Genomic DNA, 23,595 nt, shown 5'->3' on the forward strand with positions numbered 1-23,595 from the left:
CTTTTGAACAATTCATCATTGGAGGGACCTGATTTTCAGAGTCAGCAAGAAGTGACTTATTCTCCCTTCCCTGCACCCCACTTGCACCACACCAAACTATCTCTGGCACTTGCAGCCAATACCCAGGAAGAAATCAGGGGTGATTTGAAACTCTGAGCACTTTAACAAGCACTCCCGGAAGGTATTTCCTGTAATAATTGTTGTTTAGTCACTAACTGGTGTCTGACTCTGCTACACCATGGACTGCAGCCCACCAGGCTCCTCTGTCCATGGGATTTTCCTAGCAAGAATACTGGCGTGGGTTGTCATTTTTTCCTCCAGGGGATCTTCCCAATGCAAGGATAGAACTCTCATCTCCTGTTTGGCAGGTGGATTCTTTACCACTGAGCCACCCTGGGAAGCCCAATTGGAAGAGCAGTCTTTAGTAAACTAAAAAGACTCTTCCCATAATAACGTTTGAGTAATCTTTCACATAACAAAGAAACATTGTCAGAATTCTACATGTTTGCTGCTTTCAGCTCATCAGTCCTTCTCTAAATTGTGATTGGGCTCATGTAGCCTCTACTTGATGGAGAAGGCAATGGCAACCCACTCCAGTACTCTTGCCTGGAAAATCCCGTGGATGGAGGAGCCTGGTAGGCTTCAGTCCATGGGGCCGTGAAGAGTCAGACATGACTTAGCAACTTCACTTTGACTTTTCACTTTCATGCATTGGAGAAGGAAATTGCACTCCAGTGTTCTTGCCTGGAGAATCCCAGGGACGGGAGCCTGGTGGGCTGCTGTCTATGGGGTCGCACAGAGTCGGACACGACTGAAGTGACTTAGCACCAGCAGCAGCAGCAGCCTCTCCTTGATATACCCTTACTCCCATTTAGAGGTCCAAGTTCTTCCCTCCCTGTTTTCCATCAAATCCTATTCTTGAATAAACTCATACATACAATAGAAGAAATGTCCAGTTATGACTCAGTGTTCCAACTCTCTCAGGGACATGTGCAGAAAATGCATTATTAGCAAAAGAAATAAATCTCTAATGGATTTTTTATTATTCAGATATAATTCACATCTCATAAATTTCACCCTTTTAAAGTGTACAGTTCAGTGGGATTTTTACAGTTATAAAACTATTCCCAAAGAAATCCTGTACATATTAGTGGTCACTCCTCACTCCTACCTGCCCCCAGTCCCTGGTAAATCTGAACTGCTTTCTGTTTCTATGGATTTAACTATGTGGACATTTCATATAGAAGAAGTCATACAATATGTAATCTTTTGTGTTTATCTTCTTTCATTTAGCGTAATGTTTTCAAGGTTCATCCATATGGTCCCATGTATGAGTACTTCATTACTTTTTATGGGCTAGCATTCCATTGTACACAACTTTCGTTTGTTCCTTAGTTGATAGACACTGGAGTTGTTTCCAATTTATAATTCTTATGAATAACACTTCTCTGAAGACTCATGTACACTTTTTGTATGTGGATATATATTTTTCAGTTTCTTTGAGTGTTTACCTGTGAGTGGAATTCCTGGGTCACTTGGTAACTGCGTTGGAACTGCCAAGCTGTTTTTCTCCAGCAGCTGCACACTGTTACATTCTCATCAGCAATGCACAAGAGTCCCAACTTCTCCATGTCCTCTATGACACTTGTTACTGTCTGTCTTTATGATCATAGCCATCCTACTGGGTGTGAAATGGTGTGTGTGTTTAGTTGTTTCAGTTGTGTCTGTTTCTTTGTGACCCTATGGACTGTAGCCCACCAGGCTCCTCTGTCCATGGGATTCTCCATGCAAGAGTACTGGAGTGGGTTACCAGCCCTCCTCCAGGGGATCTTCCCAACCAAGGGACTGAACCTGTGTCTCCTGCATTGCAGGTGGATTCTTTACTGCTGAGCCACCAGGGAAGGTCATGAAAGGCAATCTTGTGGTTTTGACTTGCATTTTGTTGATGACTAGTTATTCTAAACATCATTTTTTGTTTATCATTTGTGTATCTTCTTTGAAAAAAATGCCTACCCAGAACCTTTGGTCATTTTTAAGTTAGTTTACCTAGCTTTTATTGTTTAGTTATAGTTATTTATATATTCTCTATAAAAGTCTCATCAGATACATGACTGGCAAATATTTTTCCTCATTTTGCGGGTTGTCTTTTTACTTTCTTGATAGTGTCCTTTGAATTACAGAAGTTTTAATTTTAATGAGGTCCAATTTATATATTTTTCTTTGCTATTTATGCTTTTGAGAAACTTTGATCTAACCCAAGGCTTCTGAAAAACCTTCTCTAAGAAATCATTGCCTAATCCAAGGTTACAAAGACTTACAGTTATGTTTCGCTCTAAGAATTTTATAATTTTAGCTACAAAGTTAGATCTATCATCCATTTTGAGTTAATTTTTGTGTATGGTGTTAGTTAAGGGTCCTACCTCACTTTTTAAACTTGTGGATATCCAGCTGGGCCAGCATCATTTGTCAAAGAGACTAGGTTTTTTTTCCTCTCTATTGAATGGCCTTGGCACCAGTGTTAAAGGTCAGTGGACCATAAGTACATAGCTTTATTTCTTAGGTGTTGATCTAGTCCACTAGTCACTATGTATCTCTTAGCTCAGCTGGTAAAGAATCCGCCTGCAATGCGGGAGACCTGGGTTCAATCCCTGGGTTGGGAAGATCCCCTGGAGAAGGGAAAGGCTACCCACTCCAGTATTCTGGCCTGGAGAATTCCATGGGCTGTATAGTCTATGGGGTTACAAATAGTCAGACACGACTGAGTGACTTTCACTTTCACTCAAGCCAATACCACATAGTGTTGATTACTGTGGCCTTGTATGGTTTTTCCAGTAGTCATGTATGGATGTTAAGAGTTGGACTGTGAAGAAGGCTCAGCGCCGAAGAATTGATATGTTTGAACTGTGGTGTTGGAGAAGACTCTTGAGGGTCCCTTGGACTGCAAGGAGATCCAACCAGTCCATTCTGGAGATCAACCCTGGGACTTTGGAAGGCATGATGCTAAAGCTGAAGCTCCAGTACTTTGGCCACCTCATGCAAAGAGCTGACTCATTGGAAAAGACTTTGATGCTGGGAGGGATTGGGGGCAGGAGGAGAAGGGGGCGACAGAGGATGAGATGGCTGGATGGCATCACGGACTCGATGGATGTGAGTCTGAGTGAACTCCGGGAGATGGTGATGACAGGGAGGCCTGGCGTGCTGCGATTCATGGGGTCGCAAAGAGTTGGACACGACTGAGCAACTGTACTGAACTGAACTGAACTGAACTGTACTGTTTTGAAATCAAGAAGAATGAGACCTCCATCTTCATCCTTCCTCTCAAGATTGTTTTGGTTACTTGGAACCCTTGCATTTCTATGTGAATTCTAGAATCAACTTTTCAATTTCTGTAGAGAAGGCCATTTGGATTTGGATAGGAGTCTGGAGGTAAACTTGGGAGCACTGCCATCTTCAGGTCAGTTCAGTTCAGTCGCTCAGTTGTGTCCACCTCTTTGCGACCCCATGAATTGCAGCACACCAGGCCTCCCTGTCGATCACCAACTCCCAGAGTTCACCCAAACTCATGTCCATCGAGTCAGTGATGCCATCCAGCCATCTGTCATCCCCTTCTCCTCCTGCCCCCAATCCCTCCCAGCATCAGGGTCTTTTCCAGTGAGTCAACTCTTCGCATCAGGTGGCCAAAGTATTGGAGTTTCAGCTTTAGCATCAGTCCTTCCAAAGAAATCCCAGGACTGATCTCCTTTAGAATGGACTGGTTGGATCTCCTTGCAGTCCAAGGAACTCTTAAGAGTCTTCTCCAACACCACAGTTCAAAAGCATCAATTCTTGGGTGCTCAGCTTTTTTCACAGTCCAACTTTCACATCCATACATGACCACTGGAAAAACCATAGCCTTGACTAGATGGACCTTTGTTGGCAAAGTAATGTCTCTGCTTTTCAATATGCTATCTAGGTTGGTCATAATTTTCCTTCCAAGGAGTCTTTTAATTTCATGGCTGCAATCATCATCTACAGTGATTTTGGAGCCCCCCCCCAAATAAAGTCTGACACTGTTTCCACTGTTTCCCCATCTATTTCCCATGAAGTGATGGGACTGGATGCCATGATCTTCATTTTCTGAATGTTGAACTTTAAGCCAACTTTTTTGCTTTCCTCTTTCACTTTCCTCAAGAGGCTTCTTAGTTCCTCTTCACTTTCTGCCATAAGGGTGGTGTCATCTGCATATCTGAGGTTATTGATATTTCTCCCGGCAATCTTGATTCCAGCTTGTGCTTCTTCCTGCCCAGGGTTTCTCATGATGTACTCTGCATATAAGTTAAATAAGCAGGGTGACAATATACAGCCTTGATATACTCCTTTTCCTATTTGGAACCAGTCTGTTGTTCCATGTCCAGTTCTAACTGTTGCTTCCTGACCTGAATACAGATTTCTCAAGAGGCTGGTCTATCTTTGTTCATGGATTAAAAGATTCAGTGTTGCTAAGATGGCCGTCAGGTGGTCTGGCCACCTGACCACCTGACCAGACCACCCGACGGCCATCTTAGCAACACTGAATCGTTTAATCCATGAACACAGATATATTTCTATTTATGTAACTCTTGCATAATTCCTTCCAACAATATTTTATGGTTTTCATTGTATATGTCTTGTACGTCTTTTGTTAAAGTTATTTCAAAGTATTTGCTTCTTTTTAATGCTATTGTAAATAGAATTTATATTTCATTCATTTTATCCTTGTATTATTCATTGCTAGTATATAGAAATACAATAAAGTCTTGTGTGTTGATCTTGCATCTTTGCCAAAACTAATAGCTTTTTCCATGGAGATCATGTCTTTTACAAATACAGATAATTTTACTTCCTTTTTATCTGGATATTTTTTGCTCTTTTCCTTGCTTAGTAGCCCTCATTCAAATCTGCACTACAGTCTTGAACAAAAATGATAAGGGTGGACATCTTTCTCTCATTACTGATCTTAGGGGAAGACTTCCATTATTTCACCAAAGCTCTGTGGGTTTTGCAGATGCCTTTTTTACACATGAGGAAGTTCCTTTCATTCCTAATTTGTTCAGTGTTTTTACTATGAAAGCATACTGGATTTTTTTCAAATGCTTTTTCTGTGTCTATTGAAGCGATCCTGTGTTTTTTGTCCTTAGCTCTATTAATATAGTGAATTACATTGATTTTTATCTGTTGTGCCAACCTTAAATTCCTGGAAGAAATCTTATTTGGTCATGGCATATAATAATTTTTATATATTATTACATTAGACTTGCTAATACTTTGCTGAGCATTTTTGCATTTACACTCATATTCCTGAAATTTTATAAACTCTTTGTGTCTTTCTACATAAATTTTTTCTAAATGAGATAAATTCTTAGGGAGAGTATAGGAAAGACTAATACATGTCACATAAGTCAAGGGAATTTTAATACCTAAACTCTAGTTTCTCCATGCAGATCTCAGTAGGTAATTTCCATGAATTATTTATTATCCAATTATCATATATGGAGTTCCATTTCCACATACAGTACTTCAGTGGATTTCTTCTCCCACTCAGATAATTGGCCTACTAAAGTTTATTCGTATGACTATATTGATTTGAACTGTATTCTCCCCTAGGAAGAGACAGGAAGATATATCTTTAGTTTGCACACTTCAAGAACAGATTTTTGTTTTGTTCTGATATTTCAGGCTTGCTATTTTGGTTGTTTTTTTTAATGCTCAAAACCCAAAATGAATAGAATACCAATTATATAAAATCTTTAGAGAAATAAAACATAGCAAAAACACTAGGGTACCTTACTCAGTATTTTAAAGTTCTCATACTTTGGGATTATAAGTCCTATCAGAGTCTAAACTACAAAGAACATTAGGAATCCAAAGATTTCCATTTAAAGTAGGATTATACTGAAATTATTTTATAGTAACTGGGAAAACTTAACCTGATTGGTCATCACTAATACGATCTTTGAAGAATGGAAAGAACGTAGGGGTTGTTAATCAGAAGTCGCTTTCAAAGCATTTTCCAAAACTCACTAGGGAAAACAATAATAATAACTAACTAGATTAGTTAATCATTAGAACACTATTTTATTGTTTATATTTTGTATTATATCACAAGTGTTTTGAGGGCAGATACAGTATGTGTTTTGCTATGAGGCATTCAAAATGTCCAGTGAAATACAAGCACATTCTAGGAACCACCAAACATTTCAGAATGGATAAATCCAAGAGTCAAAATAGCTAACAAGAAATACTGAGGTCATACTCTATGTAGGGCTTTCTACGTTGCTTCTTTTACTTAATGTCAATGTTGTACATGATAATAAATATAGTTTTCTATTGTCTTTAATAGCTATATAGTTTTGCATTAAACAGAGTCTTAATGATTTTGAGAATTATGTATGTTAAGGATATTTTATTATCTTGTGTTATAAAACTTTAATTATTATTTTGTATTACAAAATTTTGACCACTTTATTGTTTTTAGCCCCTTAACCTTATTTATATTTTTCTTTATAGATGTTATTAAATCTCATGCTGTAATTTTAAACTCTTTAATTTAATAATTCTTGATTTTTTTTAACATGTTTGGAATGACTTTCTCCTCTACGAGATTATAAAAATACCTCCACACGCACACACACACACACACACAAAAGTAAGTACTAGATATCTCATCATAGTTTGGGACAACTTTCCAGAGAAATTAATAGCTATTTATTAACCAATCTGTTGGTCTATTTTACTATGTTAATGAAGTGAAGTTCTACCTACTTGCCAAATTCGAACACAAAACTGTAGTCTTATTCTCAATAACTGATTTTGAGAGTGGTAGAAGAACAGAAGCCATCCAAAAATAAAGTTATCCAAAACATGAAAAGTTTTATTAGCCTTTGATCAAGATACATACCTCTAGGTACAGATGAAATGAATATTTATAATTTTATTAGATTCAATTGCTTCAGGCTATAAACTTCATTGCTGAGTTTCAACTTTAATTTTTATGGCCTGAGAGAGATGCATTTGAATAAAAAGATCCTTGAATAAAAACATTAACGCCTTCAATTCCATGCTACTGTTCTCTATATATTAGATCACAAAAAAATACAAATTCATATAACAAAGCCTATTCTACTTTTTAATTAAAGTGAACCTTTTCATATAATACAGTTTAGTAATTAAGTTGATTTCCATAATCTATTGCCTATTTCTTTATAGATCAGACATTTGAACCTAATTTGCCTTTAAAATACTCCTTTGTCAATTTCATACTTACTGATGGCAACTTTCTACTCGGGGATATGGGCATCTCTGAACACGCCTGTTGGACGCGGTAGTCACTGAGGGCATGGAGTTGCGTGTGATGTGTTTGTTTTGACCATATGTGTTCTTTAGACTGGGAAAAGAGTACACACAGACTTCTCCTCTACAGTGGAGGAGGGGTCAGATCTAGGTGCAGACAGGACAATTATTCCACTCACAGTTTGCACCCACTTGACAAACATGCAGCTATGAAGCTTGCACATCCTTTGAAATTGAAGTGAAAGTGTTAGTTGCTCAGTTGTGTCTGACTCTGTGGCTCCAGGACTATAGCCAGGCTCCTCTGTCCATGGAATTCTCCAGGCAAGAATACTGGAGTGGGTAGGCATTCCTTTCTCCAGCGGATTTTCCCAACCCAGGGATAGAACTGAGGTTTCCCAAAATGCAGGCAGATGCTTTACCAGCTGAGCTGCCAGTGAAGCCCCTTGGATTCATTTTAGGTGATTGATTACTTACTTTTCTCAAACCAAGGATCAATAGGGCCAGAGAGTGGAGCTCAAAATCAGATAAAAAGGGAGCAAATTGTTCTCCATTTGGATATTAAAAATAAGTTAGGCTGACAACCAAAGATAGGGTTTTATCTCCCTGTTCTCTAAAACTCAAGGTGGTCTTTGAGCTTTTAGGAATTTCATAATATCTATTTAAACATATACTGTCATTCTCATGGACGAAAGTTGAGAGAGCAGTTTTTCTTTTGAATTGTTTTTCCAAGTCTTTTTCCTTATTTGTTTTTGTTTGCTTTCCCATTCTTTTAAAATTATGCCACTGTTTAAACAGAATAAAAAATTTACTAATATCATGAAAACAGGTGTCAGAAGTGCCTGGTAAACATCCAAATGACACATTAGAGACTGGAATATTCACCTCTACAATAGGCTATGATAGGTGTAAACATCTCCCGGGGTTCAATGGGAAACAAATATTTTTTATTTCTGTGTTAATTATAGCACCACTATCCCACATGTGGGGAGTGTGAAGAACAACGAACCACAGGAAAAGATATTCAGCACAAGCTGCCTATCAAATACATTATCAAGGCTAGGTTGATTCTATATCCAACTTTAAGGGATGATTACAGTGCAGGACCATCACCACTTCAGCATAAATTTGTTATTCACCATACCAAGCTAAAACTATATTCTTATCCTTCTTCATTGGCTTAATCAGCCATTTTAACAGCTGGGCTTTTTAACAGTTAGGTTGTAGTATCTAAAACTTACACTTTTGTTATTACCATTTACAAGAGCACCCTTGGAAAGCACTAGGATTCATAACATTTCCTCTATCTGAAAAATTAGAAGTCATCGTTTTATTGTCCATCTATTTGAAAGATGTGATAGTTTTAATAGTTACTATGCTTCTTGACATATTTGGAACATCCATTCATGTACCTTCTCTAACATTCTCAAGTTTGTGATGTACTATATATATATGTAGGGCAGAAGAAATGACCAAAAGAATCAATGTGTAAATGGGACAAAACAAAATTATATGAATAACAAGTGCTAGAGAAGGAATAATAAATATGCCATGGAGAATTTCCCCTAGATAACATTTAAATATCAATAAAACATGCAGTTTATAAATAATCAAAATAAAAGAAATACCTTTCAATATTTATTTTTATTTCAATGTAATACTCGGTGAAGAGGGGGGGAAAGGGCATCAAGGTTTTGACATTTAAATAGTAAAGTATGCTTTTACTTTGGCAGTTTTATGGAGAATAACTAGCAGCCATAAAGGACAGGACGTCTGTGGGATATTTAGAGTGTGATTTTCCAAGAGTAGCTGGGAGTAATGAAAACATTTCACCTCAGCCCACAGACAAGGCAGGGCCCAGGCCACAGCTCAAAGCTTATTTGTTGGCGAAGAGCAGCTTTTTCTTAAGCCTAAGTCTAGATTTATCATTAAAATGACTTCTGCATTTGACCTCTGATTACTAAAGAGTTTGTGAACTTGCTATCTGCTTTGATTTTGTCTTTCCTGAATTGTTAGAAAAATGCAAAGTTTCATTATGCTTGATTGCTAAGTGAGAGGGTAAGTGTGGAGGCAGTTTTCAAGGAATGCTCCTGTTCAACTCGCAAGCAGCACTTAGTCGTGATTATATGTGCACTCAGACAAGAGTGCAAGCTTCTACCTTGATTGTCACTCACTGAGAAATCATGAATATGTCAAGGAGCTTCTTTCTGCATGATGAATGCTTCCCATATTTGCAACTTAACACTTCTGATCTCAGTCATAGGGTGGTAGGGGGAGAGGGGCCCTCCTTCTTCCACTTACCTAAAATCGTCCCCAACATAAGGGACTTGACAGCATTGAATTCTGTCCCTGAAGACAGGATGACTTGTCTCCTTGCATTCTGGTTAACCTATTAAATGTTCCACAAGATGTAAACATCAAAATGGAAAGCAATTCGATAAAAGGATGGAAATCAAAGGAAAACCAAGAAAAATGATAAAAAATAATCCATATGTTCAAGCTATCACAAAGGTTAAAAAAGTATTTTATAAACAACTTCTATAGCACCTCAAATTCCACTCTACCCCATCCTTTCCCCCTACATTTGTCTTCATGATTTAAGTATCATAATTGATACAGTGCACCGAAGAGATGCAAGAGCTACTTTGAACCTCAAAGTTTTTACTTATTTAGAGGAAATTTATAACATGAACAGAAAAAATGTATTATTCATACAGATTCAATATAAAAGATTACTCTTCAAAACCCAGTGACAATGCATAATTTAAAGACTCCGCTGTTTTTCAAAATGTAGTTCCACTTTAAGCAATATCTTGCTTTTTCTGTGTGTTTAAATTTCAGTAGCATTTGTTCTTTTGTAATCCAGTGGGAATAGGTTCCCATTGGAATATCTCCAATAGTCCCTATGAAAAACTAGGCAATATTTCCCAATCAAATAAAGTGAAACCAGCAAGGAGAGCATGGTATTTTAAAAGGTCAAATATTAATAAAAACTTTTGATGGTCTCTTGATAAACTAACATTGCTAAATGAAATAAAACACCTTGACTACATTTCCTATCCTAGACTTATGGAAGGACAGTGCCGAATGTGTATTTCTCTTATTAGGATTTATTATTGAATTTTGGCTTTAAGTCATATGTTCTGAGCATCATGATTTTGATTACTGTTGCTGTTGTTGAATTTATGACCTTACCTCTACAAACATCACTGCTGCTTCTCTGTTAATCCTCACATGGTGAAGCTGCCCATCAGCCAGGTTTTTAAAACCAAAGTTAAAAACATCAGGTTCTCGGTGTCTGTCTAGCTTATACCTGATCTGCAAACTTCCTAAAGAAGAGAAAAAATGACATTTTAACTAAAATAGAATTTTATAAAAACTGGCAATGCAGGTCCTAACACACATTAAAAAAAATTAATAAAATTTGAATCTATGGAGCCTTTACTTGAGTGCATATAGTCACTTGTCCCGGACTAGCAATTACTTATTTATGTGCTGTTCTGGGGCCAAATTCAGAATCCAGTTACACAGTCTTAAAAGCCAAGACCAAACAGTCTTTTTCCAAGTTCTTCCATTTTCCTGAACCAGAGGAAAAAGTCCAAGTTAAGCATATGAAAACACCAAGTGAGGCTTGAAGTTAATTATTCATGCGGTATTCGTATTATTAAATGGTAAAACCTCAAGCAATTTTGTATTAACTTTCAGTTTCTACAAGCATAACTTCTTTTAATGTGACTTACTTTAATGCATTTTAATGTATCACTGACATTTACATTATTTTTTTTGCACAACCAGAAATATTTTCTAATGTTTCTACTATAATCAAGATATAGCAAAAAGAGAAAAGTGAGTGATTTGCTACAATATTCAAATTGCCCAATCCACACACTGCTCTTCTTCACAGATGCACTCTCCACCCATCACTGTGGTATCACCTGTAATAGATTCTATCAGTCAGTGATTGTAGAAATCTTTTCCAGAAGTTTCTCCCTTTATTCTCCATGAGAAAGGGTTAAAGCTTAGTTTTGTTCTCTACTGGGAGTGTGTTAGTTCTGCACTTTTCCTGGTGACCATGGGTTAGAGAACACTCATTCCACTTTTCTTTACACGTGGATAGAGCATGGGGACTTCCCAGGTGGTGCAAGTGGTAAAGAACCCACCTGCCAAAGCAGGAGAAATGAGAGACTCTTGTTCGATCCCTGGGTTGGGAAAATCCTCTGGAGGAGGGCACGGCAACCCACTGCCAGTATTCTTGCCTGGAGAATCCCAGGGACAGAGAAGCCTGGAGGGCTGAAATCCACAGGGTCACAGAGTCATACATGAACTGAAGTAACTTAGCATGCACGCAGGCAACAGGGCATGACTGACTTCCCAACCACTGATGGGTAAAGAACAATCACATTTATCGGATGCTCAAGGAAACTGGGTTTGATATGATTTAATGCACTTCATGATTTCATTTCCAAGGAGGAGGAAACATTTTCCATATATAAAATGAGATACCGTCTTTCAGAATGAACAGTGTTGTTGTTGTTCAGTTGCTCAATCGTGTCTGACTCTGTGACACCACAGACTGCAGCACGCCAGGCTTCCCTATCCATCACCATCTCTCAGTTTGCTCAAACTCAGATCCAATGAATAGGTGATGCCATCCAACCATCTCGTACTCTGTCATCCCCTTCACTGCCTGTTTTCAATTTTTCCCAGCATCAGTGCCTTTTCCAATAAGTCAGCTCTTTGCATCAGGTGGCCAAAGTATTAGAGCTTCAGTTTCAGCATCAGTCCTTCCAATGAATATTCAAGTTGATTTCCTTTAGGACTGATTGGTTTGATCTCTTTGCTGTCCAAGGGACCCTCAAGAGTTTTCTCCAGCACCACAGTATGAAAACATCAGTTCTTTGGCTGTCAGCCTTCTTTATTATACAATTCTAACATACGTTGTTGTTGTTCAGTCACTCAGTCACTCTTTGCAACTCCCATGGACAGCAGCACACCAGGCTTCCCTGTCCTTCACTATATCTGCAGTTTGCTTAAACTCATGTCCATTGAGTTGGTGATGCCATCTAATCATCTCATCCTCTGTCATCCCCTTCTCCTCTTGCCCTCAATCTTTCCCAGCACCGGGGTCATTTCCAATGAGTCAGCTCTTCACATCAGGTGGCCAAAGTATTGGAACGTCAGCTTCAGAATCAGTCCTTCCAATGAATATTCAGAGTTGATTTCCTTTAGTATTGACTGGTTTGATCTCCTTGCTGCCAAAGGGATTCTCAAGTCTTCTTGAGCACCACAGTTCAAAAACATCAATTCTTTGGCACTCAGCCTTCTTCATGGTCCAACTCTCGCATCCACACATGACTACTGAAAAACCATAGCTTTGACAATACTGACCTTAGTCAACAAAGTAATGTCTCCACTTTTTAATATGCTGTCTAGATTTGTCATAGCTTTTCTTCCAAGGAGCAAGCGTCTTTTAATTTCATGGCTGTAGTCACCATCTGCAGTGATTTTGGAGCCCAGGAAAATAAAGTCTGTCACTGTTTCCATTGTTTCCCCTTCTATTTGCCATGACATGATGGGACTGGATGCTATGATCTTCTTTTTTTGATTGTTGAGTTTTAAGCCAGCTTTTCACTCTCCTTTTTAACTTTCATCAAGAAGCTCTTTAGTTCCTCTTCACTTTGCCATATAAGGATGGTCACCTACATATCTGAGGTTATTGATATTTCTTCCAGCAACCTTGATTCTAGCTTGTGCTTCATCCACCCCAGCATTTCACATGATGTACTTTGCATATAAGTGAAACAAGCAGAGTGACAATATACAGCCTTGATATACTCCTTTGCCCAATTTTGAACCAGTGCATTATTCCAAGTCTGGTTCTAACTGTTGCTTCTTGACTTGCATATAGATTTCTCAGGAGGCAGATAAAGTAGTCTGGCATTCCCATCTCTTTAAGAATTTTCCACAGTTTGTTGTGATCCACACAGATAAAGGCTTTAATGTAGTCAATGAAGCTTTCATTTCTGGAACTTTCTTGCTTTTTCTACGATCCAATGGATGTTGGCAATTTGATCTCTGGTTGCTCTGCCTTTTCTAAATCCAGCTTGAACATCTGGAAGTTCATGGTTCAGGTGCTGCTAAAACCTCATTTGAAGAATTTTGATCATTACTTTGCTAGAACATGAAATAAGTGCAATTGTGTGGTAGTCTGAACATTCTTTGGCATTGCCTTTCTTTGGGATTAGAATGAAAACTGACCTTTTCCAGTCCAGTGGCCACTGCTGAGTTTTCCAAATTTGCTGGCATACTGAGTGCAGCATTATAATAGCATCATCTTTTAGGACTTGAAATAACTCAGCTGGAATTTCATTACCTCATCTAACTTTGTTCCTAGTGATGCTTTCTAAGGCCCACTTGACTTCGAATTCTGGCTCTAGGTGAGTGGGATTTCTGGCTCTAGGTGAGTGATCATATCATGGTTTTCTGGGTCATTAAGATCTTTTTTGTATAGTTCTTCTGTGTATTCTTGCCAACTTTTCTTAATTTCTTCTGCTTCTAATAGGTGCATATCTTTCTGTCATTTATCATGCTCATCTTTGCATGAAATGTTCCCTTAGTATCTATAATTTTCTTGAAGACATCTCTAGTCTTTCCCATTCTGTTGTTTTCCTCTATTTCTTTGCATTGTTCACTTAGAAGAGCTTTCTTCTCTCTCTTTGCTATTCTTTGGAACTCTGCATTCAGATGTGTATATCTTTCCTTTTCTCCCTTGCCTTTCACTTCTCTTCTTTTCTCACCTATTTGTAAGGCTTCCTCAGACAACCATTTTGCCTTTTTGCATTTATTTTTTTTGAAGATGGTTTTGATCACCACCTCCTGTATAATGTTATAAACCTTCATCCATAGTTCTTCAGGCACTCTGTCGATCAGATCGAATCTCTTGAATCTATTTTTCACTTCAACTGTTTACTCATAAGGGATTTGATTTAGGTCATGCCTTAATGGCCTAATGGTTTTCCCTACGTTTTTCAATATAAGTCTGAATTTGGCAATAAGGAGTTCATGATCCGAGCCACAGTCAGGTCCTGGTCTTGTTTTCCTGACTGTATAGAGCTTCTCCATCTTTGGTTGCAAAGAATATAGTCAATCTGATTTGGGTATTGACCATCTGGTAATGTCCATGTGTAGAGTCATCTCTTGTGTTGCTGCATATCTGTAAAGTGAAACTAATTATTTCATTTCAGAAGACAAGACTCCCTCACCCCCACTGCAGTGCTATACAGTATGTTGTCATTAGTTATCTATTTTATACATAGTATCAACCATGTATATAAGTCAATTTCAACCTCCCAATTTTACCCGCCCCCACCCTTTCCCCCTTGGTAACCATGCAATTGTTCTCTACATTTGTGCCTCTATTTGCAAGTAATATCATCTATATGCTTTTCTAGATTCCACATATATGTATTAATGTACAGTATTTGTTTTTCTCTTTCTGACTTTCTCCATTCTGTATGTCACTCTCTAGGTCCATCCACATCCCTACAAATGACTCAATTTTGTTGCTTTTTATGGTTGAGTAATATTTTTTTGGCGGCGGGGGGGGCTCTTCCCTGGTGGCTAAGATGGTGAAGCGTCTGCCTACAATGTGGGAGACCTGGGTTCGATCCCTGGGTTGGGAAGATCTCCTGGAGAAGGAAATGGCAACCCACTCCAGTACTCTTGCCTGAAAAATCCTATGGACAGAGGAGCCTGGTAGGCTACCGTCCATGGGGTCACAAAGAGTCGGACACAACAGAGTGACTTCACTCACTCACTCAATATTTTTTTGCATATCTGCTCTGCATCTTCTTTATCCATTCCTCTGCTGATGGACCATCATAATTCAAAAAGATACGTGTATCCCAATGTTCACAGCAGCACTATCTACAATAGCCAGGACATGGACAACACCCAAGTCAGTCTTCTTGTTCTAAAAGTAAAGACACTCACCGTTTGGGGCAAGGATAACTGAAAGGTATTCCTCATAGAATGAGCTCACATAGATCAGTAAGCTAGGTGTCCCTGTGGTCCGGAAGCTCAGTGTAGCCATTTCTCCTGTCAATGTCAGATCCTCATGAAATAAAGCTGTGAAGGAGCTGGAGTTCTTGCTAAAGGTGTCATTGTAATGTTCTTGAAAATTGTAGATCACCGAGGAGCCAGCTCCAAAATAAGCAGAAATGTCTGGAATGGCAAGCAATTTTTGTTGTATCAGCAATATGTAAGTGTTTGTTATGTATATTTCTATATATGCAAAGAATATCTCTTATCCTCAAATATTTCAAAAGGGAAAAACAATAATGTCATGCTGTGCTGGGTGTTTTTTAGTTTAGTATTATTTGTTTTTATTTTGGCTGTGACACACAGCTTGCAGTATCTCAGTTTCCTGATCAGAGATTGGACCCGGGGCCATGGGGCAGTGAAAGCACCAAATCCTAACTACTAGGCCACCAGGGAACTCCTCCTTTGCAGTTTTTTAATTTAAAAAAAATTAAGATGAAAAATAATAAAGCTTAAGTAAAGAGATAATCCCTCCATATTCCTATAACCCAGAATTGAGTAACAGTATTTTATTATTGCCTCAAAAATGCAAAATTAAATGTCCAGCTTAAATGCATAAAGTTTACTGCTCTCCTCAAGGAGACCTCACTGATGCCCCTCCGATCTACTAGAAGTAGTCAAAGCCTTGTCAAGGATACACGCTTACCTCCTCCCAAGGGAAATGGAGGCATTTGGGATAGAAACCATTCTATTTCAGCTAATCACAGAGAAGTGCCTTATCTTTTCATTACAGAGTCAATGCCAGAGGCAGCTTCATGGAGTTCTCGTGCTCCCTCCTTTCCCTGTTCCTTGGGCACACTCACCGTTCTCGCAGAACGGCCCGTCATATGCAGAGACGGTACAGTCACATGTGATCCCTCTGCGCTTTTCTCTACACCTCCCTCCATTGCGACACAGATGGCCATAGGTGCTGCAGTGTCCTGGACACCCTGGCTCCACTCCTGGGGTCATCGTGGCTCTCTCTTCCAGGTCCAGGGCCAGCCCGTTCAATCGCAGAGACCGAATGCACCCCAGGAAGCCTCTCTGTCGGCTTGCGGTTCCACCTACAAGGGAAACACTGCAAATGCAAACACGTTCCTCTGTGTCTTATTCAAGATTTCACCTTCATGCTGAACTGAGGCCTTATGTCTGCTCTCTGCTCAGTCATCATGTCCGACTCTGCGATCCCATGGACTGTAGCCCACCAGGCTCTTCTGTCCATGTCCATGGGATTTTCCAGGCAAGAACACTGGCGTGGGTTGCCATGCTCTCCTTCAGGGGATCTTCCTGACCCAAGGATCAAACTTATATCTCCTGCGCCCCGTGAACTGCAGGTAGATTCTTTACTGCTGAGCCACCAGGGAAGCGCCATATAGATAATGACAAAAAAGTCATTGCTCAAAGTTTTATGAACAAATACAATTCTGAAAACATAGTCTGTGATCAAATGTTGCTGCTGCTGCTGCTAAGTCACTTCAGTCGTGTCTAACTCTGTGTGACCCCATAGATGGCAGCCCACCAGGCTCCCCCGTCCCTGGGATTCTCCAGGCAAGAACACTGGAGTGGGTTGCCATTTCCTTCTCCAATGCATGAAAGTGGAAAGTGAAAATTGAAAGGGAAGCCGCTGAGTCGTGTCCGATCAAATGTTAATCATCAAATGGCACTGAGTTAAAAGCATTAATGAAAATATTTTTTAAGGTGAACTTGGTAATATTTATTCTAAAATATTTAGAAAGACTTACATTTTTACATTTGTTCCTCTCTTAAAGGACAAAATGAAGACCACTGATCCTTTTAAAGTTTAAATTTATAAACAATGACATGTATAATAAACGTTATATAGTTTAAAATCTTTGCAATGTAATAGGTATTATAAATATGTTGTACATAAATTTGTACATGTATTTTATATATATTAAAATTGTTGCACACATATATTTTTGTATAATAGATGTATTACAAATGTATGTATTCGATTGACCAAAAAGTTCATTTAAGATTTATTGTAACAACTTATAGAAAAAGCCAAATGAACTTTTTGGCCAACCCTATATATTGTGTGTGTTATGTAATGCTAATTCTTACTTAGATGAGCTCTGAATAATAAAGCTGTGAAAAGGAACTGAGAAGAGACCAAAGAAAGAGAAGGCAGAAGAGGTAAAACCAAAATTTAGGACCTCAGGCCTTTCACACTCCATCCTGGAAGCTCTGAGGTTAGGTGGTATAACATTAACCAAATAATATATACCTCCTTATTTTTATATCATTTATCATGTGAACATAATAAATATGGGAGCACAGGAGTCATCTGAAGTACCTGCTAAAAACAGATTTTGGATTTATTCCCAAAGATCCTGATTCACTGAATTTTCAACTAACACCTCAGGATTTAGAAACATAGCCATAACGGAAACACTAGCTCTAGGTAGGTTCCCATTCAAACTTTGTTCCTAGAAATTCTGTTCATTGATCCTCAGAATTTAAATCAGAAAATAGAACTGTTTAGTTTGATTCACAATTTGATAACTTTCAGGGAAGCCTCCTCGACTCAGTGAGAACTAACTGTGCTTGAAGCTGAGTTTAACGGTGCTATGGGCTACACCACACACACACACACACACACACACACACACACACACGCACACACACAAATTCATTCAATAGCATCCGTTCCTGGACATTGTAGTAGGTAACTTCTGGCAAAACAGACTCTGTGCTAATTTGTGATTTACATCAATTTTTAATTGCACTATGTCCTTATTTACTTTAAAATACGTGAGATCAGACCAAGTGAGAGCTACTTCATTAAACTGCTTAGTTTCCAAATTAGAATAGAGTTGTCTAAAAAGCAATGTAGCAAAACTTATTCCTCCCTTTGGGGAAAATAAACAATAATAAAGACTAAGCAAGTAAATTAGAGGGAAGACTTCCACTACCCAGAGTGTTTATCTTTAAAGAAGGGACAGCAGAATAATGAGTCCACTCTGGTTCTAAACATGAAGCTTGCAATGAGAGCAGCAGAGAAGGAGCAGGGCGAAGAGGAATCGGGAGCTGGGCTGGATTAAATACTGCTTTGCAGAGTCACACGAGGCTGCTTCTGTCGGCCTGGCCTCCTATTGTCTGATTCTGGGGGGACATTGGAGGATTTTGTCCCAATTACAAGTCTGATTCTCTAACTTCACTAAAAAGTGAGAGAAATGGATAAAAAATGCTAATTTTTTAAATAAATATAGTTAACTGAAACAAACATAAATCATCTATATTGAGTGCAAGCCAGGGAATCAGTCCAACAGGGGTTTGGATTTCCCTTCCAGTTGGGTTTCTGTGATCAAGTCCCTTGATCTCTCTGAACCTCCATGATCTCATCTGTAAATTGGGTACAATAATCTGTGGCCCAGTGGTAAAGAATCCACTTGCCATTGCAGGAAATGCAAGAGATGTGAGTTCAGTTTCTGGGTCAGGAAGATCCCCTGGAGTAGAAAATGGCAACCCACTCCAGTGTTCTTGCCTGGAGAATCCCATGGACAAAGGAGCCTGGTGGGTTACAGTCCATGGGGCTGTAAAGAATTGGACATGACTGAGCCATTGAGTCACATGATCTATGGCAGAGATACTCATATTGAATGAGTTCTTGGTACACAGTGTCTGTGTGGCTGATCCACACTGACTTTTTTTTTTTAATCAGCTCCATCTTAGCCCTGCAACCCCACCCTGCCCCCCTCTTTTTGGATGACTGATCTTTAGCCTACTCACAAGGAAAGCATCCCAGCCAGATATTTCCCTACCAACCTTTACCCTTGCCTTCACCTGATATGAAAACTAGCAGTGTCTTTTGCTGATGCAGGTGATCATGAGACTTCCATGGGGGCAGAAAAATCCTGGGACTGGGCCGTGCGTCCTTCTCACTTGGTAGTCAGATTCTATTTTTAGCTTTGCCCCTTCAGATTCCCCCAGGATCCCTTTCCATGCACGAGATGCCACTGTGAATGCCTCTGGTTCATCATCCCCTTGATGTAATTTACCCAGAGCAAACATCAGAACTGTACTTTATGGAGTTACCTGCATTGAGTTTCAGTCTCAAGGTTCCTTTTCAGTTCAGAACATTTTTTCTGGCACTTAGCTCCAAAGCTGGCGCTTGGAAGTTAGGGAGAGCGTCGCCGACTTGGTAGCCGCCGCAGCTTTCGCCGCGGGATAAAGCCGGGTAGCGTTGGTGAGGATCTACCGTACCCACTGATTAACTATGGAAGACTATACCAAAATAGAGAAAATTGGAGAAGGTACCTATGGAGTTGTGTATAAGGGTAGACACAAAACTACAGGTCAAGTGGTAGCCATGAAGAAAATCAGACTAGAAAGTGAAGAGGAAGGGGTTCCTAGTACTGCAATTCGGGAAATATCTCTATTAAAAGAGCTTCGTCATCCAAATATAGTCAGTCTTCAAGATGTGCTTATGCAGGATTCTAGGTTGTATCTCATCTTTGAATTCCTTTCCATGGATCTCAAGAAATACTTGGATTCTATCCCTCCTGGTCAGTTCATGGATTCTTCACTTGTTAAGAGTTATTTGTACCAAATCCTACAAGGGATTGTGTTTTGTCACTCTAGAAGAGTTCTCCACAGGGACTTAAAACCTCAGAATCTATTGATTGATGATAAAGGAACAATTAAACTGGCAGATTTTGGCCTTGCCAGAGCTTTTGGAATTCCTATTAGAGTGTATACACATGAGGTAGTGACACTCTGGTATAGATCTCCAGAAGTGTTGCTGGGGTCAGCTCGCTACTCAACTCCAGTGGACATTTGGAGTATAGGTACCATATTTGCTGAATTAGCAACAAAGAAACCACTGTTTCATGGGGATTCAGAAATTGATCAACTCTTCAGAATTTTCAGAGCTTTGGGCACGCCTAATAATGAAGTGTGGCCAGAAGTGGAATCTTTACAGGACTACAAGAGTACATTTCCCAAGTGGAAACCAGGAAGCTTAGCATCCCATGTCAAAAACTTGGATGAAAATGGCTTGGATCTGCTCTCAAAAATGTTAATCTATGATCCTGCCAAACGAATTTCTGGCAAAATGGCACTGAATCATCCGTACTTTAATGATTTGGACAGTCAAATTAAGAAGATGTAGCTTTCTGACAATTTTCCTGTGTTGTGTCAAGAGCAGATAATTGTATTTTTACTGTTCCTATCTGTTTTTGTCCTGTGTATTTTTCTTTTCTTCGTTGTAAAACTTAATCTGTACTTCATCTTCTGATTTCAAAAGTAACTTAAAAAATGTAAATACTGTTCTATATGAATTTAAATATAATAATTCTGTATATGTTTGTAGATCCCACTGTAACAGCTGTTTGTTACTATAATAAAACTATATAAATCTAGTATTGATGTCAGGAATCAGGAAATTTTTGAGTTAGCTTAAACCATCTAAAATGCTACCCCAGTCTTCTTTTCTTGTTGGAAATACTAAAATTTAGGAAAGTGTGCTAAATTCAAAGTTCATAATGCTTTGAAGTATTTTTATACTCTGTTTAAATTTTCTTGTCAGTTTCTTGTTATGTGGTAACTATACAACCTGCCTAAAGATGAATATTTTTCTACTGGTATTTCAATTTGTGACCTAAATGTTTAGGCATTCAGAATGAGAGAACTATCCAGATTTGAGAGATGATGCTTAATTTATAGAGGTTTTTAGTAACTTGTAAAACTAACATTAGTATATGCCAAAGCTTGCTAAGTTTTACAGTCAGAGATCAAGGGCTGTCCACAGCAGGAAAGAACAGTTTAGAAAATTTATGAGCTATCCTATTTTTAGGTAGGTTATGAAAGTTCTTTGTCTGAGTGAATTCTTGTGCTTTGGTCAGAGGTAATAACCATACAAAGGAGTTGCTTATCTTGGCTTTCAAGTCTGACTAAAACTCTTTGCAAATTTTGACATAGTTTAGTTTATTAGCAGCCTTCTTAGAAGGTTCTAATGTATAATTATTTAGCCAAGATCACTAGCTTTTGGAATTGTTTAATAATGCTGCTCATTGTGATTTTTACCTGTACGTAGCCTAATTTAGATTGTTTGTTAGAACCAAAAGAAGTGTCTCTAAAAATAATTTTCATCGTTTTTAGTGTACATTTATCCATTGGCTGCCCATATGCTCTGTTTTTCATGCTGGTTACCCATGACCGGAATGAGCCTTCTTGTGTGGCTGATCCAGTTGAGTATGTAATGGGTGATCTACCTAATCTTGTTGTCTTCTAATTTTTTCACTTGAGGAGAAAGTATGGGTCACTTTCTTTCGCAACAGGGCATAAGGTGAGAGGTTTGGTGGCCGCCTTCTAGGTCTTTTGGTGGAAGCCAGCCTGCAGTAAGGGAATGCAACTAGAGATGGAAGTCGTTTGAGGTCACACTGTTGAGAGATTTCATGGTAGGAATTTAAGTGAAAGGTCACGCAAAAGAGGTAATTGAGGTGGTGAAATGGAGTATCTGCAGACTGTCTATGAAGTATTGAAATGGGTCTGCTTTTCAATTGTGCATTACAGAACTTCAGCAGTGTAGAATCAGCATTGATAACTGATACCGCTACCCCTCTGCCCCCACAGGCTATCAGTGTGTCTTATATAATTATTTCTTGGTCCTTCTATTTCGATAATATGTAGATGCACTGGTGTCACCGATGTTTGGGGCCTTGTGGATTTGGTAGCAGCAGCCTGCCTGCATGCTTATTGCTGTTGTTCCGTGCAGTCTAATTGTTTGAAAAGTCAGTAATTCATCAGTTTAGAACCAACTTGGTGGACCAGGGAAATGAGATGGAACAACTCTGCCATCAGTTGCTGTAATGAGACATACTTTTTGTTCTGCTCCAGCTCTCTGTGTAGTCCTAAGTAAAGTGTTTATGTCAGCTTCAGTGACTAGTTGAAAAGCCACTGAATTGGGTCCTCATCTCATACATATTTTTAAATTGGCTTGTGCAATGGCACTTCTGATTGATTTTAAAGTGGATCTTGTCTGTGGGTCAGTAGCTCTTAAATCTGTTCTGTGCTAGAAACACCTGTGACTAACTCTCTTCCTACCCTGAACAGTTAAAAGTCCCCCAAGATGATTCTGATGTAGCCAGTTACCACCAGTTGGTGGTGACTTTAACAACTTTGGACCAACATCTAGTTTTAGTTGTCTGAAAACTATGTTATCCTGCATTATCTCTAACTTTTTCTATTTCTGTTTTAGGCTGTACAAAGTTCTTTGGTGAGGGGAGAGGTTTGTGTATTTTATCACCAATAGGAGACTTCCATATACTGTGACTAATGCTGTATCTTATTGTCTGTAGGCTTTAGAGAAGGATTTGTTGTTGTTGTTAAACATAAAATATAAAGGCAGTAATGACGCAAAGAAGTTAATACATAATGTATAATAAAATCATTAATTTAAAAAAAAAGAACATTTTTTCTTTTTAATTTACATTTTAATTGGAGGATAATTTCTTTATAACGTTGTATTGATTTCTGCTGCACAACACAACAATGTGAATCAGTCATAATTATACATATATATCTATGCATATATATATACACATATATATATGTATGTATATATATATATATATATATATATGTGGATCTTCCCTGGTGGCTCAGATGGTAAAGCATCTGCCTACAATTCGGGAGACCTGGGTTCAATCCCTGGGTCGGGAAGATCTCCTAGAGAAGGAAATGGCAACCCACTCCAGTATTCTTGCCTGGAAAATCCCATGGACGGAGGAACATGGTTAGGCTATAGTCCATGGGGTTGCAAAGAGTCTGACACGACTGAGCGACTTCACTCACTCACTTCACTCATATATATATATATATATATATATATATATATATATATATATCTCCCCTCACTCTTGAGACTCCCTCCAATCCCTCATCCCATCTCGCTAGGTAATCACAGAATCACAGTGCACCAGGCTAGGCTCAAACAAATATTGTATATTAATGCATGTGTATGGAATCTAGAAAAACAGTGTTGATGAACCTATCTGAGGGAAAGAATGGAGACGCAGATGTAGAGAACACACTTATGGACTGAGTGGGAGAAGGAGAGCGGTAAAGAGGATTTTATTCAGTATCTCCTTCTCGCACCAGTGCCTATAGTAGTCGCGGCAGCTGTTATCATCACTACTGTTGTAGCTGCGATCTCCTCTTGGTGCGTCTTTGCACTCAGAGCACCGT

General features: G+C 38.8%; 2 protein-coding genes across 2 annotated transcripts in view; one reads left to right on the top strand and one right to left on the bottom strand.

The window, feature by feature from the left end:
* Positions 1 to 23,595, bottom strand: part of LOC138432626 (contactin-associated protein-like 3) — a 246,906-nt gene that overhangs the window by 13,875 nt on the left and 209,436 nt on the right. Inside the window, exons 18-21 of the mRNA XM_069574064.1 lie at positions 16,209 to 16,448; positions 15,298 to 15,528; positions 10,501 to 10,634; positions 9,607 to 9,694 (exon numbers count right to left, since the gene is read on the bottom strand). Coding sequence (XP_069430165.1) covers positions 9,607 to 9,694; positions 10,501 to 10,634; positions 15,298 to 15,528; positions 16,209 to 16,448 — 693 coding nt within the window. The remainder of the gene's footprint in view (positions 1 to 9,606; positions 9,695 to 10,500; positions 10,635 to 15,297; positions 15,529 to 16,208; positions 16,449 to 23,595) is intronic.
* Positions 19,544 to 22,814, top strand: LOC138432625 (cyclin-dependent kinase 1). The gene has a single exon (XM_069574062.1). It carries the CDS (start codon positions 19,625 to 19,627, stop codon positions 20,516 to 20,518), a length of 894 nt encoding a protein of 297 aa, XP_069430163.1. The 5' UTR covers positions 19,544 to 19,624; the 3' UTR covers positions 20,519 to 22,814.

The sequence above is a fragment of the Ovis canadensis genome, chromosome 2 (genome assembly GCF_042477335.2).
Source record: "Ovis canadensis isolate MfBH-ARS-UI-01 breed Bighorn chromosome 2, ARS-UI_OviCan_v2, whole genome shotgun sequence".
Lineage (NCBI taxonomy): Eukaryota > Metazoa > Chordata > Mammalia > Artiodactyla > Bovidae > Ovis > Ovis canadensis.

Excerpts from the sequence above, each read along its gene's own strand:
- LOC138432625 (XM_069574062.1), top strand. The coding sequence starts at position 19,625 with ATGGAAGACTATACCAAAATAGAGAAAATTGGAGAAGGTACCTATGGA.